The sequence below is a fragment of the Struthio camelus genome, chromosome 4 (genome assembly GCF_040807025.1).
Source record: "Struthio camelus isolate bStrCam1 chromosome 4, bStrCam1.hap1, whole genome shotgun sequence".
In the NCBI taxonomy this organism is placed as follows: Eukaryota; Metazoa; Chordata; class Aves; order Struthioniformes; family Struthionidae; genus Struthio; species Struthio camelus.
The window spans coordinates 85,892,822-85,912,124 of NC_090945.1; the positions used below are offsets into that span (position 1 = coordinate 85,892,822).

Below are 19,303 nucleotides of genomic sequence, written 5' to 3' on the forward strand. Positions count from 1 at the left end.
GTGAAAACGTTGCTGTCTGCTTTGAAAGGATTTCGCCATGGCAGTAAAGTCCATTTCTGGCAATCTCTTGATTTCACAAATCGTTATGAAACTTTTTTCTCTGTGGACCTTATTCAACTACTGCCCAAAACCCAAGAGGAGCAAAAATGTTTGATCTTAAATTCCAATTCATAGGAAAACATGATCTGCTTTGATGATATTGAGAAGAGATGACAGACTTCCCCTCCCTTAGAGGAAGGCAGGATGGTCTCAGGGTCCGTCCCGTCCGCGTTCCTAGCGCTGATGGTGGTCGTCGGAGGATGGCTCGGTCCAGTGCACAGCCGGCCTTCCCTGCCTGCTTCAGCGATCTCCGGCGGCTTGGCATTTGACAACTTCTGAGCCAGAAGTATTTTACAGTTTTACCAACTGGAGACCAATTGTGCTTAATGCTGCAAGAACAGAGCAAGGCAAAAGCTGTATTCGGAGGAGTCCGCAAGCCACATGAGATGTGGCCTGGGAGCTATGGAGGGAGGCTTGGAAGATCTGGGAGACTACGAGCGCCAAAGGAGCGAACAAGAAGACGTGATAAACCTGACAGCGACACAACAAAACTACTGCTGAGTGTTTACAGTCATCGGATTGAGTCTTTCTTTTAAAAGATATATACGCAAGAGATGTTAGCGAGACCGGTAATCTCTGCAAGACGAGCGGTGCCTGCAGTTCACCTTGAACCTCGGGCCAGGGCCTGTTTTATGAAAGGGAGGAAAGCAGAGCTTAACAAGACAGACGGACGGGTTTCCTTGCATGCAGGGGGCTCTTTAACAGTTCCAGCTTCTTGCCGTGCAGGAGACTTAAACGAAATCCCCTGCTTCCCCTTTGCAGGCTGTAACTTCTGCGCTCCTTGCTTGGAGCCGCTGCCTGGGGTGAGGAGGACCGCTGCCCCGGGCGCTCGGGCAGTGTTGGTTGAGACTCACACACCCTGCTCCAGCTAGAAACTTCTCCCTGCTTCATCCCACCTCCTTTGAGCAGCAATGCTTCTTCAGCGTAATTAGAAATGTTTAAAATAAACATGTTTCCTAGGCCTGTCCACCTAGGTGCCTTTCATCTTGCTCCCCTTTTTTCCACCGCATGTCAACAGAACACTCCCCTCCTCTCTGCGTTTTGGGGAGAAGGAGGGTTGCTTTAGCTTTATGCTTGGGCCAACAAGCTTAACGCCCTGTTGACTTGAACATCTCCAAAGGACACAGGCGCTTCTTGTATGCAGATTTCTCCTCTGATCTTCCTCCCTCCTTCCCACCCTCCAAAACTGCATTTTCTTGTCCCTACGTGAGATTCGCAGCGTTGTTGAAAGATGGTGAAGTCTGGCTGTGTGTTAAAATATATACATATATATAGAGAGAGAATTCATGCTTTTAAAGAAATCAGGCTAGAAATCCGGATAAAGAGAGTTTTTACTGTTGTATAAGATCCGGTGCAGCTTCTGCCAGAACACTTAAACTCGCACTTAAGCCTATGGTCAGAATTCAGTCTCTCATATCTCTGCTGAGGAGGCTAACCCAGGGCCAAACGATACGGCAGGATTTCTCAGGGAAGCCTAAATGGAGGGAGAGAGATGAAGTGAAATTTTCCTGCTTTGAGAGCCTTTAACAATGTAAAGATAGACAAATATAGGTAGATATCAATAACTAATTGTTACATGCCTGACATTGCTGATATCGCTCGTTGTCGGAGTTGCGTGCATTAGAGTTACACTGAGCTCTGTGTGTTTAGTGCTGCTCTCCTGATGTCTTCTAGGTGCCTGGGGCTCAGGACTTGGTGGACTTCTCCCCTGTGTACCGATGCCTGCACATATACTCTGTGCTGGTAAGTCTGAGCATCTTCTGAGAATGGTTTGTGACACCAGATTTTGTTTGAAACCAGAGTGCTGCGCCCTTCCGGCCAAGGAAGCAGTTGCAAAAACGCATATTTATGTTCGCCTGGTTATGAAGTGCGTTACCTGAACTGGGAAAGAGGCCGGTGCCTACAATGGTGGAGGGATTTGGGTAAAAACCGCGCTGCTCCTTCACACAGCACACAGGCCGCAGAAAGAGAAAAGGATGTTTTTTACCACTGTTTTAGACTCTGGGTTTGTAATGGGCCAAAAACATATTTCTTGCTTGTGTAGTTTCCCTGAAAGAATTCTTCTTTAACCACAATAACTTCAGTATTCAGTTCAAATTGAGGAATCAAGGATAAATTCTAGATGTTTTGGTTGTAGCAGTTAAGAGAAATTCTGCAGTCTTCAAGCACTATTTGACAGGATCCTGTCTGACAGGATCAGATTTTCTGCTGTCCGATGAAATCCACCATTTTATTGTATCATTTTCAATTTTCTTGGAGTTAGGCTTTTTTTTTCTTTTTTTCTTTTTCTTTTTTCTTTTTTTTTTTTGCTTTGAGCACACTGAAAAATCCGGCTAAGCTGAAAGTGCTCTCTGCTGCCATTTACTTCCTGCTCATGCAGTTGCATGCTGATCAGTGTGATATCGTTGTAGTCTCGAAAACTCATCAGGAGATTTCCCGTCTCTGGTGACAGAGGCTGCTAGATTAGCTGGGTTTCTTTCCAGCCGTTCTGAGTATGTAGAGCACTGTTTTTTATATATATTTATTTATAACAAGGGCAGGTGACCTCTGTGGGCTACACTTCAACCTTTACCGGAGCTTTTAATTTCTAAGGCTCCTACAGCAGCGTACGAGCCTTGCAACCTCCCTGTCTACAGACTTGGAAAAAAGGTGTTACTTTGCGTCTGTTTTTTAACGTTGGTAACTACATTGTGTGCAGAGAGATGTTTTAGAGGGCTCTCCTCCTGCGGTTGAGCAATCTGAAGCCCAGGCAGGACATGAAAGGAGGACTCGTTTCAGCAGCTTTCCTCCCTTCCCACTGTGGAGCCGAGCTTGAGAGGGAATTACTTTTAAGGCGCTTCTAAAGCCGGGCTCTGCAGCAATACATACAAATGAGTTTGCAAAAAGGAAAAGAATTGTCATAAAAACATTTACATAAAATCGTTTTTGTGTCTTCATCTGTTAATAATTTTGTAATTTGGCTACGTAGCCACGATATTTTACTGGAATGAAAAAGTTAACCTACCCCAAATGCGTTGCTCTATTTGTCTTGGACAAGAACTCCTACTGCGGAACTGCGTTGGAAGCCCGTTTCAGGGAGTTTGTGCTAATTGGAGATTACAACTGCTCTGAAATGCTTTGTGGATTTCAAAGTGTCACTTTATTTGGAGAAACTTCAGTGAAGAATATGTCTAATGAAAACAGGATTAGGAATTCTGTTTGTGTAGCTTACACGCGTTCGTTTAATAGGAGGGTATATGCGCGGGTGTTTAGATGTAATGCTGTTACGGGAAGGACGAGGAGTTTTCTCTGGATATAAGAATTTTGGACATTTGAAATTGTCTCGTTGGTGCAAGGTTGGGAGTTGGAGGTTCAGGAGGACATTGGGATTTGTCATCCTATTGCTTCACCTTTTTGTCCGAGACACCAGCGGGCAGCACCGGAAACGCCACTCCTGGCAACCAGGTTTCGTGGCCGATGCTGCAGGGTGAATCTGGATTTGATGGCCGTCTGCCAGAGCTGGGAACGGCGCGTGCCAAAGGCTCCATCTCAGCCCACGTGTCGGGTGTAGTCGGAGGTGAGGGATGTCTCGGGAGCGTGACCTGGATGGGCTCTTGCAGGTCCTGTCAGCCCGAGGGGCCTGGGAGGTGTTTTAGGATCTCCGGTGAGTCGCAGTAGTTCAGGTATCGCTGCTGGGCCGTGGGGAACAACGAAGCTGACGCTACACCTGGTGATGGCTAGGTTAAAAACCAGGCAGGGATTTCTTGGGAGTAGGTTAATCTCAGTGCTGAGACCGTTAAATCCTTCTCCTCCTATTCCCTGTTTCAGCCCAAGGCCCCCGAAACACGCGGCACAGCTCTAAAGAAGAGGTGTTGGTAAGATGGGCACAGGAGAAGAAGGGAACCGACCGTAGAAAAGAGAAAATTGCCCTTTTTCTGACCTGCGGTTGAATCCTGACCTGGCTTTCCCGGCCCAACTGGAGTCGAACAATGTCAGAGATCCCACCAGCCGCACGGGAAACGGCCACATCAGTGTCAGACGGAAGGCTCATAATGTAATAGTTACCAAAAAAATCCTAATATTTGTCATTTACAATAGCGTTATCTAAACGCTTGGCCTGCAGTTAAAAAGGCCCACGTTGAATAAACATGGAGATATTTATTATTTTTAGTGAAACCGACCTTCCAGTCACCTCGGTTTTATGGCTGTGCTGCTTATAAATTCCCAAAGGATTATTTGAAAAATCCTACTCATATCTGCCAGCCTTATCAGCAGGGCAGGAGTTCACATATTGTAACGCGAGGTCAGCTTGCGGTCATGGTCTCGCAGCCGGGGCCAGGCACCTGTAAATCCTTCCTTCGGCAACCAAGGCGAAGTGCAATCTCGAGCCGGCACCGCGGCTTCGCCAGGAAGCGCTGAACTTTCGCAGGAAGGGCAGAGCAGGGGGAAAGAAAGTGAGCGAGGGTCAGGCCGTGGTTAATGGAGAGCCGGGCCTTGGCCGGGCAGCCGTAGCGGGGCTCCCGGAGGATGCTGGCTGGGCCTATTCTTCAGCGTTGCCTTTTTTTCCCCTTTCTTTTTTTCTTTTTTTTTTTTCTTTTTTCCCCTTTTTTCTTTTTTTTCATTTTTTAATTCATTTTTTATTTTTTTCCCCCTTTCTTTTTTTCTGCAAGAAATAGCCAGCTAACAGCGTCTCGCCGAACGAAGGGCAGCACGCGACGCTTGGACTGTGTGCAGCCGTGAAGCACGGCGCTGCGTGGCTATAGGTCCTCTATATAGCCCTGCAGCCACGTATGCACGATAAGCTGCCTTCTCTCAAATGCCCCTTGAGGGGGTTGACTTTGGTGAAATCCCTTTGGGTTCAGGTCACCGGGCCGCGCGAGCCCTCTTCCCAGGGCTCGGTTGGCCAAAGTCGGTGCCTACCTAGGGCAGCTTAAACACCAAAGCGCGCTTAGCTGCCGTTCAGCAGCAGCGTGCTGTTTAAGGACAGTCATGTGCAGCACGGTGAGGCTTGCTGGCCTGTCGGTATCCCGCCTGTCTTCTCCTGGAGTTAACAGAGAAGCTTGCTGAAAATGGTAATATTATTATATAAAGAAGCAGCAAGAATATTTCAGTGGAGTGATTTTGCCATTGACTTTTTTTTTTTTTTTTTTTTTATCTTTTATGTTGTCTTCGACCAGCGTCTGTGCAATACTCAAGCTGCTTTGATCGATAGCCAAAATAAATTAGGAAAGGTGAGGTTTGGGCCAGATGCTTTATCTGTTTGAGCATCTGAACAGCTGTTTGGAGCCTTGTATTTCGAGGCCAAGACATGGAATTGCTTTGCTTTACATAACACAAAATGAAAAGCAGTTTTTGTTTCATGTTTTCCCATAAGCTGGAGCAAGACGGAAAGTGAACAGTGAGCAAAGAGCAGAAGAGCAACAAAAAAAGGTCCAAAACCCAGGGTGATTTGCGCACGGTGTGCTCCGGAGGAGCTGTTGCAAAGGCAGATGACAGTGATTTAAGTCACTTAAGCTCCTGCTTCAGCCAGTGCTGTTGCCTGTTAGCGCGCAGTTAGGGTTTTTAACTTTATGCTAGTTGGTTACCAGTTACTTTGAGGTTCTTAACATGTTCGTGAAGGCGCTGGGATTGACGCTCCCAGCTCTTTGATCTGAGCTACAAAGGAGTCGATTTAGGATAAAGAACAAGTGCCCAAAAAAATAAAAAAGAGAGCAGAATCTGATGTAAATACAGGCTTAAAAATGTAGCTACCTCTCAGTTAATGAGGTATTTCTGGAAAATCGCAGAGCTGGATAATTTAGATAAATGGTAGTTGGCATGTATTTACTATACGTTGCTCATATCTTACCATTGACATTTCTATCTGCTGTATTGCTTCTGCCCAAAGCCTCTCTAACCCTAAAGCTGCTTTGATACATTAGGAGAGACAAGAAAATGTAGAACAAATAAAAATCATCTCTATTAAAAGCAAGCAATGTAGAAACTTTTTGAAGCGGCTGTATGAAAAATATATGTCTCTTGTTGCAACTTATTCTGTTAGTAAGTTATTCCTTGCCCGTTGTAGTGATAATGCTCATGTTTTATATCTCTCTGTTTCTGGACGCTATGCAGAACCAGCATGGCCTTGGGAGGAGAAAGCAGAGTTTGTTTTTGCTTATCGTTAAAAGTTTTTTCTTGCGCTTTGATTGAAGAAGCCTGCGCTGGGATTTCTAAGCCCCAGGGAGCTCTGCCTGCCGTCGGGACACGGGGCGAGACGATGGGAAGTAGCGCTCTGCCTCTCGAAGCTGAACAGCTTTCACGCAGAGTGGGAGCTGCCGAAAGGACGGCGTACCGTTCGTCTCCTGCCAGAACCGCGTTCTTTCTTTCTTTCTTTATTTATTTTTATTGCACTTGAATTGCATTTTTTTTTTAATGCCTCTTAGAAGCGTGCTGGCGACTGTGCCGTGTGTCGCCCGTGATGGCAGCGGTCGTGGTGGCCGCGGCGTGCCCCGGCCTTGCTGCCCCCGAGGGGCTGCCCGAGCGTATGCACCGAAACGGTGGTGGGAGGCAAGGGAAGGTTTTCTTTCAAGGGCCGAGAATGTCTCTTATAGGAACCACAAGTCGAAGCTTAAAAGCTACCCACCCTCTCTTTCATATGAAAAGTTGCTCTTTTGCTTTAGGTAACACCCCTCGTTTCTTTTATTTGATACCGAAACACAAACTGCACTGTGGCGAGGCTGTGGCTGGCTTCTGTTTGTGAAATCGGGATTGTGAAGTTTCTTTCTTCTGTGTCCTTGGGAGCTTAAAGGGTTTGAACTTTTTTTTTTTTTTTTTTTGGAGGGGTTGGTTGGAGGGGGGAGTGGAAAACTTTCCTTCTCGAAGTCTCTGGTAACTCCTTGTTCATCTCCGACACTTTGCAGCTTGTCCCATCGCTCTGTCCTGGCATATCTCACTGTCTGCTGACTTGGCTGACCCACTGGTGCCTGGTGGAGTTAGATAGCTATAAACACCGCCCTGAGATCATAGGGAAAGGCTGAGGGTGAGCCACTTTGTGCGCTGGGTTGATAAGGACACAGGAAAAGCCATTAGAGTGAACCGGTGTCAGTGACCTATGATAACCGCGCTGTACTACGTGCTAATGGACCCTGGCTAGTGGGTCTGTCTGTAGTGGCAATAGATTTAACTTTTGTAATTGTCATATTGCTCTTTTAACCCCGTGACCTTATTACCCATGAGAAAACCACTTGGCTTCGATCAAAGAAGCAGCAAAGAAATCAGTGTTCATTCTAAGCTGGCTAGATATGATCACAGGCAGTCTTGGTTCTTAAAATATTCAGTTTGGAAAACAGACGTGTTAGGAAAAAAATCCTGCATCGACTCTTACAATAGCCTGGGTGCAGACTTCTCGTCACCTGGAGGTAGGAGCTGAGCTGTGCTTTCCCAGGGCTTTACAAAACTCAGCCCAGTCACTGGTGGCTTTATTCACTGCAAATGTCCTGATAGTTTACGTTTATTATTTGATCTTCTTGTGATTCACTCCATTCCCCATTCCAGGCTTAGTGGCTAAAATGAGAGGCTGACTCTGTTAGTCCTGACCACAGGAACTATACTGCATCTCTTTGGTATTTTGCAGAAATACTGCATTTCATTCAGGCTGGATGGGACCTCAGGAGGACTCTGGTCAAACCTTCTGCTCAAAGCAGGTCGGCTGTGAGACCGGTCCAGGTTGTTCAGGGCTTTATCCAGTCTGATCTTGGAAACCTCCAAGGACAGAGACTGCAAAACCTCTCTGGGCAGCCTGCTCCATCCCATGACCTCCTCCAAGGTATTGAAGGCAGCTGTTAGGTTCCCCCCCCCCCCCAAAGCCATCTATTCTGCAGGCTGAACCAGCCCCATACCCTCAGCCTCTTCCTGAGGGTAAGCGCTCCAGCCCCTGACCAGCTCAGTGGCCTCCACTGAGCTCACTCTATTGTTAAATGGCTTCCTGCTGTTGGGGGGGGGCCCAAAAGTGGACACAATATCTAGATGCAGTCTGAGTACTGCGTAGAGAGGGATAATCACTTTGGCCAATCTACTGGCTGTGTTCTTGCTAATGCTGCCCAGAGGTTGTTGGTCTTCTCTGCTGCCAGGGCACACTGCTGACCCGTGTTCAGCTTGCTGTATGCTAAAGCTCAGGGTCCTTATCCTCAGAGCTGCTCCCCGGGCAGGCAGTCCCCAGTCTGTTGTAGCAAGGGGTTCTTCTTTCCCAGGTGCGGGACTTGGCAGTTGTCACAAGTTCATGAGGTCCCTGTTGGCCCATTCCTCCAGCTGGTCGAGACTCCTCTGGATGGTGGCCCTGCCCTCGAGTGTGTTGACTTTACCTCCCAGTTTGGTGTCTTCTGCAAAGCTGGTGAGAGAGCACGCCGCTGCCTCCTGCAGGTCCTTTAACATCAAGATGTTAAAACAGACCAGGTGCCAGGCGAGAGACTGTTGTGGTTCTCCGCTTGTTACTGGCCTCCCCGTAGGGTCCAACTCATTAATCAAGGCCCTCTGAACCCGACCCTCTGACCAGTTATTTACCCACCTAGCTTGATCACTCATCCAGACTGTGATAGCCTAATTTGGATGCCACAATACTATGGAAGACCGTGGTAAAACCCTTGTCAAAGTAAATGGTGTCTGCTGCTCTCCCCTCCTCCATAAATCCTGTCATTTTGTTGTAGAAGGCAATCAGGTTGTCAGGCATGTCTTTCCCTTGTTACATCCGTGCTGGCTGTTCCCAATCACTGTCGTCTTTGTATTCTTAGAAGTATGTTTCAGGAGGACTTAATTCATGACTTTCTCTGGGATTGAAGTGAGGTTGAGTGTGCTGTTGTTCCTTGGATCATCTTTTTGGCCTTTTTTGAAGATTGTTGCAACATCTGCAGTTTCCCAATAGTTAGGAGAATCTCGTTTTTTTTAATGTGATTTTTGACTACCAGGCAATCTTTGGCTCTAAGGAGCTCTAGGCTCGCAACTGATTTCGATACAAGAGTTTGTTCCTCTTGAGTGCTGCAGAATACAGAGAGGTCGAAGGAACCTTATAAACACCAACACCACTACTTGTTATGCAAGTGTGTGAAGTGTCTTGCTGAAAATTTGCTTTATTTCCTGGCATTGAGGCTCAGTAAGATCCTGGGAACGTGTGCTGCATGCCTCAGCCACACTGGAGAACTCTTGTGGTGGTGGTGTCGAGGAGCAACGATACCTCAAAAATAACAAGTGATAGCGCCTTGTAGTAAGTACACTGATTTGCAAAGAATTTCCCTGAACAGCACTGGGTTTTCTAAGGTAAAGCTCAATTTAACTGAATTGGGGGGAATCTCTAACAAGCATTCCCATTAAAGTCTCCTCAGTCTCAGGTCACAGACTCGTAATAATTAGACTGGAAGGGATCCCTGGAAGTCTTTGGTCCAACCCATCACTCAAAGCAGGGCTAAATTTGAAGGTGTATCTGGTAGCTCAGAGCTGTGTCCAGTTGAGTTTTGAAGGTCTCCAAGAATGGGAGGGTACACAGCCTCTCTGGGTTCCTGTTCCAGTGTTTGACTGCCCTTAGTGTGATTTTTTTTTTTTTTAAATGTAGGTATTTCATTTTAATTCTCCTTTTTGCGTTTTGTGTCTGTTGCCTCCCCTTTTGCTGTGCGCTTCCAGGAGGAGCCAGGCTGCATCTGCTCTATAATGCTGCATTAGGTATGTCTCCTCAGCCTTCTCCTTTTAATACTGAACAAACCCAGCTTGCTCCAACTTTCCTCCTATGTTTTGAACTGCAGCTCCCTTAATTGTCTTGGTGGCTTTTTTTTTTCCCCTTCCTGTTCCACTGGGCTGACTGAGATTGAGTATTTGGGACTTATTTTTGCTCCTGAAGGAGATAAAAATAATTGGCCTTTTATATAGCCCATGATGGCATTACCTGGGCCTGACATGCATGGAAATCACTGAAAAGCAAAAGTGATGAAACTTGCAAGGAAGCAAAGTTGTGAGACTATACTATCCACTCCTTACCTGGTGCTATTGAGCAGTTTGGGCTTTTTGGGCTTCCAAAAGGATCCATGTTCCACAGAGGATGTGTAAGATGTGCACCCTTTATGGTTGCTAGAGAAAGAGATGTTTAAGATGTCCTTCTGCATAAGGACTGCTGTGCTATTTCTGTTGCTGAAGCCGTATATTTTGTACCTAAATTAACCCCTAGGGAATTATCATGTGCTGACCAGAAACTTTAATTTTTTTTTTTTTGGTAAGAAGAGAGCGTGCTTGTGGGGGAGGGGAGCTGTAAAATAATAAGCCACCATCTTTTATGCATCTCACCGAATGACGCGGTGCGCAGCTGTGGGTTGCTGTTTTTCTGCTCTGTAGGTTTTTTTTCTCATCTTAAAGGCCTATATGCAGTGCATCTGGGAAATGATTGCCATCCTGTTTTCAATAAAAACCCTTTTTTATGAAGGGTCTCGAGTTGGCTGGACATTAATTCTCAGTCTGTTTACAAACATTTGTGCAGGAAAGGGTGAGCAATGTTCAGGACGGGCTTGTGACGCATATACCCACCGGTTCAGCCCTCCGTTCAGGAAGGCGTGGAAGCGAGGCAGAGCCCGTACAATGAACAACTGCTGCCTTTGCATTCCCGGAGCGTGGCACCAGAGCGGCGTGCGAAGGGGGAGCAGCGGTCTGGTGGTGGGAAGGAGGAGAAGCATGCAGCCGAGGCAATGCGAATGCAAAAACTACTTTCCCTCTGAGATCAGCAGGCTGCTTTGGTCATGTTTAAGGAACAGTGATGGAAAAGCTAAGATTCAGAGGCTTGATAACGGCTGTATATGACCGTGGTGGTATGCACAGCATGTTAAGAAGGCGAACGTGGCCCGCAGAGTGGTTTTACTTGGCTCTGCAATACCCGAATCGCTTGGAAAGATAGGTCTTACTTGTAAGAAAGCCATCTCGCCTCTTTTATCATTTGAGGCTAGTACCTGGGGTTCTGGGTGACTTATGATCTTCTAGAGTCTCTGCTTTGTGAGGCTCAATCTGCTGCTCACAGACCTTGAGGAACCCGCAAGAAATGTTATGAGATCAGCGATTTGGCTATTCCCTTTAAATCTTGTTTCCTGGCTTGCTACTTCCAGCCTGTCTAAAACCTGTCTACAACTGGCTCATGCTCTTCTTGGTGTCCACCAGGACCCCCGGGTCCTTTTCTGCAGAGCTGCTCTCCAGCTGGTTGGCCCCCAACCTGTCCTGGTGGCTTATTCTTCCCCAGGTGCAGGCGTTTGCGTTTGCTGAAATTCATGAGGTTCCTGTTTATCCGTTTCTCCAGCCTGGTGAGGTCTCTCTGAAGGACAGCACAACCATCTGGCACATCAGCCGCTGCTCTCAGTTTTGTGTCATCTGCGTTTTGAGCAAGTAGCGGAACCAAAGGCAAATTTTACCCAACGGAGCTAATAGGTGAAGGGCAAAGGGAAGGAGAACCGTCATTCTGTTCAAGTGAGCCGAGTGCTCGTGTTTCTGCTTATGTCTCTGTTTATGTAACACAGCTATTTCACCACCTGCTCATTTTAGGTTCTTGACTTAACCTTTTCCTGCAAACCCATAATTATTACATACATGTTGTTTTAGGTGGGCAGAATTGAGAGCCAGTCAAAAAGAAGGTCATGGTGGTTCATTTCTGATGGGGAGTAGACTGTACAGCATCCTGCATGCCTGTCTGCGTTGGGTCTGTACGAATCACGGCCTTAAAAAATGGCAAACAACTAGTCATCAAATTGGAAAGACTGAAAACTGCTCTTGTAACACTGAGCCCTTCCCACCGCAGAGGATGTGTCTGTTACTGAATCTGATCTCCCTCGGTGGAACTTGAAAGAGAAGGTCTGTTTATGAGGCTTTCTTTTATTTTTATTTCTCTCCTAACGGTCCTCCCTAACTGTTCCGTCATGGAAGAACAAAACAAATTTAGCGGGCTTTTCCAACCCAAACACTTTATGCGACAGTCTTAGGACTGAGCAGCATTCTTTCACTCCAAATGGAGATATGCAGGATGGGTGCTTTTTTTTTTTTTGCTAGTTTCTGAGCATACTTCAGTTCAGGGAAAGGGAGGATGATGAGCTTTCTCAAGGCAAAGAGGGAGTTTTGAAGTCAAATCGTGTAGCGGTACAGCGCTTTCTTCTAACGGAAAGGTCCCCATTTAGTGACTTCTCCCTGTCCCCCCGTGAATTCTCTGCAATTAATGCAAAGTCCTATCTGTCAGAGAGGATTAGCTCTCCAGTAGGAGGCACTTACTTTGAAAGACAAAATGGTAGGCAAGCGGTAAAAACAGCTGAGAGTCTTTGCTGGTTGTGTTCTAAATACGTTTTTGTCTTCTCTTCTGCTACCGACCTCTTCTGTTGGCTCCTTTGCTTCCCTCTGGACCTGCGCTTCATCTTCCTTAAGGACTTGATCTGCGCTGTCCTTCATTTGAGGAGACTTTTTGAACTTTTTTTTTTTTTTCCTAAATTGATGGGAGTACTGACAAGAGCTGATTAGTTGTGGGGATGCATCCTTCCTTGTAAAGCTGGTGACTGATTTCCACCACTTCCTTCCTTCCTCCAGACTGGAGCGCTTTTTCTCCTATGGGCTCTGCTCGCAGTTGGAGTTGCCTCCTGGAGGCTTTGAGTACCATGGCCTCGCTTGGAAGCCTCTTTGGGCTTGTCCTGAATATTTTTACTGGCAGCTCATTCATTATAAAGTTTTAATGAATTTTAAATATATTATGACATAAGAGCATGCAGTTAGGACTTATCTCTGCTCATTCTTGCGCTGCAAGTGTTGGGCTGCACTTTCCTTTGCTGAGAGGGCGGATTGAAAACGAATGCATAAAAAAGGCACGTACCTTTGCACTTAACCTTATAGGTCACCTGGAACAGGAGGAGATTGCCAAAAATGTAACCTGAAAATGTTTAGCCGCTGCTGTTTATAATGAGGAAATATCTGTCTACATCATCGTTTAGTAACTTTTAAGAAGTATGACTTAAAAAAAAAAAAAAACCCGAGGCGGGGGGAAACTGAGACACCGTATTTTCCAGAATGAAAAACACAGGCTACTTGTTCAGTCAATTCAGTTTAGGTCAAATGTAGTTATGAAAAACAGATGATTGCTGGTGATCAAGTTGTACTTTGACAAATATTCCATTGTTTGAGCCGGCTGTAATTTTTCGAGCATGTTGCCCGGTGCCGGGCTCGGCGAGCGCCGCTGCACTCCCAGCTCTGAGCCCACCGGCCGGCAAAGGTCTGATCACTCCACACTGGAGGCATTGGTTTCTTAGGGGGAGCGGCCGTGCCGAAAGAAATGCTCAGTGTGAAAGGGATGTAGCTTCTACTTCAGCTATTAAAATACAGGCTGGCATCACTTAACGGTTTTCAGGAAGGCTAGAAATGACACTTCCTATGTGCACCTTGTGTCCTGTGCTACAAAATTAGCGTTTATTTGGCGGATCCCAACATTGACATCGAGGAGAAACTCGCTGCAAGTTTCCTTAATATTAGTGTGAATATCTTAGCCCCGTGTGGCTTTGAGTTACGCGTTCTTTCAGTGTTTCCCCTACAATGTATTTACCTACATACCGTACTTGTAGGGTAGTGAGGAACCTATTATTCACATTTCACAAATGACACTAGTTGAAGCAGAGATGTATATACGTAGCCCTGGGCAAGTCCGACCCGGCGAATGCCCAACCTACTACTCTGGCTGGCTAGCTGCAAGGGAACGGTTAGGACTTTCTAGGAACTTTGTTCTGAAATCAATATGCCGTTGCTTGGGAATTGTTTCAGCCTCTGAAAGATAAGGGGCAAAGTCTGGATAGCTTGAACTCGGACAACTCGAGGGACAGACTTTTCTTGCCGTGCCTCATGGCGTGTTGCACCATCTAAAAACCTTCAGTGTTACCAAACAGATGGAAACTCATGACCCCTGCCTCAAAGCGGTTTGAAACCCAGCATGGACCAGCTTGTGTCTGGGGGGATACTGGGCGAAGGTTGGGCTGTGTCAGCCTGGTGCTTGAGCAGGTGGATCGGATGGGTGGGCTTGGGAGGTCTATGCAGATAGCTAGAAAGTCCGAAAGCAGAATCCAAGATGATGTAGAAAAGCCATTTCGTGGTGAAGAGAGGTCTCGCGTGTGTCTGTCCTTGGAGAAGTTGCAGGAAATACTCCATTAGGCGCTAGGAAGACCGAATGGTGATGCTTGTGTGTAGTCCTGGTCCCTGGTGTAGCTTTTAGAAACGTACACTGTTACATGATGTATTTTGTCATCTGAAAACACAATCAAAGCTATTAAAAATTCAGAGAAGCAGTTTTTGTTTGACTTCTTATCCGTGTCACTGTTCTCCTGGGTATGAACATGTGTTGGATCTTCTGTTATGTTGCTACCACTCATAGATAAACTTTTGGCTATTAATCACTGGAGAAGATTAGGCTTCCCAACAAATCTTAATTTGTGCATGTGACTTTCCACCCCTTTTGAGCAGTATTAACTACAAGGAACTGTGAAAGCTTGAGCTGTCATCTTGGAGAAGTTTAATGTCCTTCTCGCCTTTTACAGCTCAGTAAGCTCTGTGCTTCACTTCATTTGTCAGGCACAGTAACTCCACATTGTGAGCACTTCTTTTCCTAGCTATTGAAAAGTAAAATTGTAAGACCAGAAAAGGCCCATGAGGGTTATATTTTTAAATATTTGAGTCTTTATGTTCTTTGTGGGTGAACGTATCTTTTCTTACAATACAGCAGATTGCTTCTGTAAATAAAAAAAAAAAAATACAATTTTAAAAGTTTGGCTACATGTTCAGTGTTTACCTGTGCAAACCAGCTCACTTTGTGATGTTAAATAGTGTAGTGGACTGTGGCAGTTGTCTTGTATTTAGTCTAGTTTAAGTAAAAACTGTGCTACTCATTCCTATCTGTGCAGAATAACGCAAAAACACTTGTATAGCAGAAATTGAAAACCTTGCGTTCTCTAGCTCTCGATAAATGAACCCAGCGGCTCTAAACCGATGACCCTGATCAGTGGCAAATACACTAATTTTTTTTTTCTGCTACTAAAAGCAAAAGAAAACACTTTTCTGGTTAACATTTAAACCTGTTAAAATGTGACTGAAATAGCATTTGCATTTTGGGTTGTTTTGGAAGATTTACTATTGCTGCTTGTCGGTCACGTTAGGAGACCTCATTTTGCCCTGCAAACACTGGCATTTAGCTGAGTGCAGCTTTACACCCGCTTGCAGGCGCTGTCCTTGGGGCTGCGGCGCAGGGCGGCGTTTCAGTCGTCCGCACCGTGCGCGAGGTCAGCTTAGGTGGAAATGGTAAAAATAAGGACACAGCTGTGTAGGGCTAGAATTAGTGTAGTGAACTGATAGTAAATGTGAGGATTTTAGATAAAAGGCATGCTGGATCTAGGTGGGCTCTGGTCAGCAGAATCCTCCTATTGCCAAGTATTCCTCACTTCCCGCTGGAGCAAGGAGCGCTTCCGTCTCAACTGTTGACATCTCTCTTACATGCCAATGAGTTTTGCATTTCCTCCGAGACTTCTTGTCGCAGTTCTTGTCCAACAAACTGTTTTGCCTCAGGAAACAGAAGGGTCGCAGGATCTGCTGTTATATTTGCAATCTCTGCTTATATCCAATAAAGGTCAAAGTCCTCTGTGTTGCGAGGGCTTCCTTTGGAAGGGCGCTAGCAGGGACGGCAGGCTCTGCGCTTCACTCTTTCATACCCTGTGAGGCCCCTCTCTGGTGCGGGTTTATATTACCCAGCGTGCTTCAGTGTGGCCTCTTCATCCTCTAGGCTTCATCCTTTTTATCTCAAGGCGTCTTAGAAGTGGTAACTCTGCAAGGGTGCGTGCAGGCTGAATTCTTGTTGGCAACGGCAGGCAAGACTGAACCGTCGATCAAGCCCAGGAAGAGGTGGCAGGGCCTTGGCCCCGGCCTCTCCCGACTGCTGCCCGTGGCCTGTTCTGCTTTCACTGCAAGTCTGTAACGCGCGCGTGAAGATCTTTGTGCCCCGCTCTTCGGCAGCGGACCTACTGCGAGTCCGAGCACCAGGGCCTTGGCTCGTTGTCCGATCCTTTTCCCTGCAACGTTGATTAGCAGTCAAGCGTCCTGGGCTTTATGTTGATACTTTGGTGGGTAAAGGTGGCCGCATGGAGACCTGCGCTGTGCATTTAGGAAGGGAGGGATGAGGTTTTTGGTGGAATTCCTTCAGGAACGGCATATTGCAATCTGCCATCCCCCTGCGAGGGCTCTGTCAGCTCCGGAAATGAGCTTTACTGCACAGATAGAGCAGAACCGTTGATTTCTTGGTCCTGTTGTTTTAGGGGGAGATGTTTTCCGTGGTCAGTGGAGCCTGTTGAGTGCTTTGAAGACGCAAGCACCTGCAACTCAATTCCCTGTTCACCCTCAGGGGGTGCTCAGGGGGTGCCTTGCAGATCAGGGTAGTGCTTGCAGGTTTTGGTGGCTTCAGTTTCATAGTGAGCCGCACATCGAAATAAGTCACTCCTTCCAGCTTCGTCATGCCGTTGAATTTTTAGAAGAGAAAATCTAAAAGTCCAGAGGCTGTATTCCTTCGTTTCCAATATGAAAAAAAAATTACAGCCTCTTCTGATCTCTAACCTCTGTTTTCTGTGAAACCCTCTGACATCAGATCTTATGGACTCTAAAAGTTTACGTGGGCACAGAAAGCTGTTGGGCAAATTTATGGAAAAAAATCCATCAAGCGCTATTAAATAAAAAGACACCACTTCTGGCGCAGGATGTCCCTGAGCTGTAAATCGCTGGAAGCGAGAGAATACCCTGGAAAAGTTGTGTGATATGTTTACCCTGTTCTTGGGTTATTCTTCCCTAGGCATCCCATGCTGGCCAGAGGTAGAGGCAAGGTGCTTGGGTCTGACTGATTTTGTGTTTTGCTTGCCTGTGTCAGCACGTAGCATTTGCGCCGCACGTATTTAGGAAACCTGGTTGTTGCTGCTGAATTCAGGCTTTATTTAGGTAACTCTGACACCGTGACCTCTGCGGGAGCCCGCTGCACGCAGCGTGCTCGGCATCTCAGCAGCTCCCTGGCGTCAACCTGAAACTGCTCGAAAGACCTTGGCTCTCCAAAGTTGGCAAGGGTTTGAGGGAAATTAAGACTTCTGATTTTTTTTTTCTTTAATGATATGAAAATAGTTATAGGTGTTCTGTAGAGCTGAGACTGCTACTCTCTTAAAACGGGCGATTTCTAATTTTTTTCCCCAGCTATACCAGTGGTAGGTAAACATGAATGAGCCTAAAGAATTTGGGGCATTTATAAAATGTGTCTTTCCTGGATTGCAGAATTGAAGTGCGCTTTATTTTCATTTTTCATGCTTTTTTTTTCTTTTTCCTGCAGTTGCAAGTTCGTTCTCTTCAATGGAAGCGTAGTTAGCTGCGCAGCGTTCTTGAGTCCTCCTCCTACGATTGAGGCCAGAAATTCGAGATCGCGGTTATAATCTCGAGAGCAGAGCTAGCAGCAGAGAAGTCGCTTGTCTGTGATTTTGGGAGAGGGCAGGCGTAGGTGGGAGGTAGCCGATGCTTTCGCCGTGCCGACGATGCAGCTGTGGCTGACAATTCGGGTAGCTCCGTGCGTCCAGCTACTACAAAGGGGCCGGTGGGAGAAGCCATCAACTCCCGACAGCGAAGGAGCGAGATGCTCGACACTGCTTTTAAGGGGCACGGTTCTGCAAAAGCTCCTCTCTGGATTTGTTCATTTATTTGTTTGTTTGTTTATTTCTGGCTTATTCAGCCGAGCACATTGCATGCCCATGAGCCGCTGAGATCTCCTGGAGCGGGAACTCCTTGGGGCTTCCCCCTTGCGCCAGCACGGCCCAACTGTTTGTCAGCCTGGGTCAGAGGTTGGCGAAAGCAGTAGTCAATTAAAGCTTTATTAGACGGAGCTCGTACCGCCCTGAAAGGAGCCAGCCGAGCCGAAGCCGGTAATAAAGGCCCTTTGTTAAGGTATTTAATAAATTAACACTGCGACGTGGAGTGGGAGGCCGGGAGGCGATTGCAAAAGCCACGCTTGTTAATCAGCCGTGTTTACTCGCTTCCAGCGCGCTCGCAGCTCCGTAATCTCCGGCGGGCAGATTTTTTTTTGCAGCGTTGCGCAGCCCGCCGCCGGCCTCGGCAGGGGAAGTGCCGCTGCGGGTCCGACCTGGGAGGCGGCGCGGAGGAAGAGCCAAGACAAACACGGCTGGCGGGGGCCCGTTGCGCCGCTGGACCGAGGTCCCCCGGGGCACGGCGGCCGCCCCTCGCGCAGGGGCGATGCCGAAAAAACGGGTGCCGCTGGGATCCCCCAAAGCGCTCAGTCTTCCGTACCGGCTCGCCTCCACCTTTTCTGCAAAAATGGGCAGATGGACGCCCGGATGGCCCCGCTCCCGCGCCCGGTGGGATCTCAGCGTGGCACTCGCTCCGCTGCCCGGCCGTTTCCAGGCTTGAACATTAGAGGGCATCTCCACCTCGTGCGTCTCTCTCTCTCTCTCTCTTCCCCCCCCCCCCCCTTTTTGTTTTGTTTTAGCACAGCTTAATCTATAGGGCCGTCTTTAAAAAAGCAAATAGAGCATTTGACCCGCTGTGCAAATTAGCCATATGGTGAAGTGTAATATCCCGCTGACCCTCATTACGGTGCGGTATGAAAAGCTCTCCCCTTTTCACATGCAAGCATATTAAAGTGGCCTTTTCAGCGTTTTCTTCCATATAAAACTGTCTTCACTCCCGTGGCCAAGCAGTTAAAAGGGAACTCCAGCTGCAGCCGGGAGGGTGAAATTAAAGGCTTTACCTTAGCCTAAATGGAAAATAGATATTGCTTCCTATAGGCAGAGCCAGGAGAACAATGATGCCCGGCAAGCTCGGTCGGCCGCAGAGGAGGGGTAATGGCCTTATTTTCTGAGACGAAGGCGCGCGGGCCTGTTGAGAGGGTCGCTGCTGCGAGTCTACCCCGGAGGGAAGAGAAGAAGGGGGGAAATCTTCCATATATTTCTCTGTGGTTAACTGCTTCGTGGCCGAGCCGTCCGGAGGCAGTGGCAAGCTGTCCAGAGTTCCTGTGGGACCCAAAGACACCTTCTCGATGGTAACTGGTGGCCCTCGTGCCGCTTTTCTGTTGGAGCTACAGAAAATCCTAGTGTTTTGTTGCTCCTGGCAGGGAATTGGTTTTGAAACTGGTGCGGCGCTGGGGGATCTTGACAGCTCGCCTGGGATGATGGTGCTCATGGAGAAG

General features: G+C 47.2%; 1 protein-coding gene across 17 annotated transcripts in view; it reads left to right on the forward strand.

Annotated features, from left to right (window-relative positions):
• Window positions 1–19,303, forward strand: part of EXOC6B (exocyst complex component 6B) — a 313,137-nt gene that overhangs the window by 151,903 nt on the left and 141,931 nt on the right. For all 17 annotated transcript variants that reach the window (XM_068943863.1, XM_068943861.1, XM_068943855.1 and 14 more), the window contains one exon: window positions 1,774–1,842. In XM_068943863.1, coding sequence (XP_068799964.1) covers window positions 1,774–1,842 — 69 coding nt within the window. The remainder of the gene's footprint in view (window positions 1–1,773; window positions 1,843–19,303) is intronic.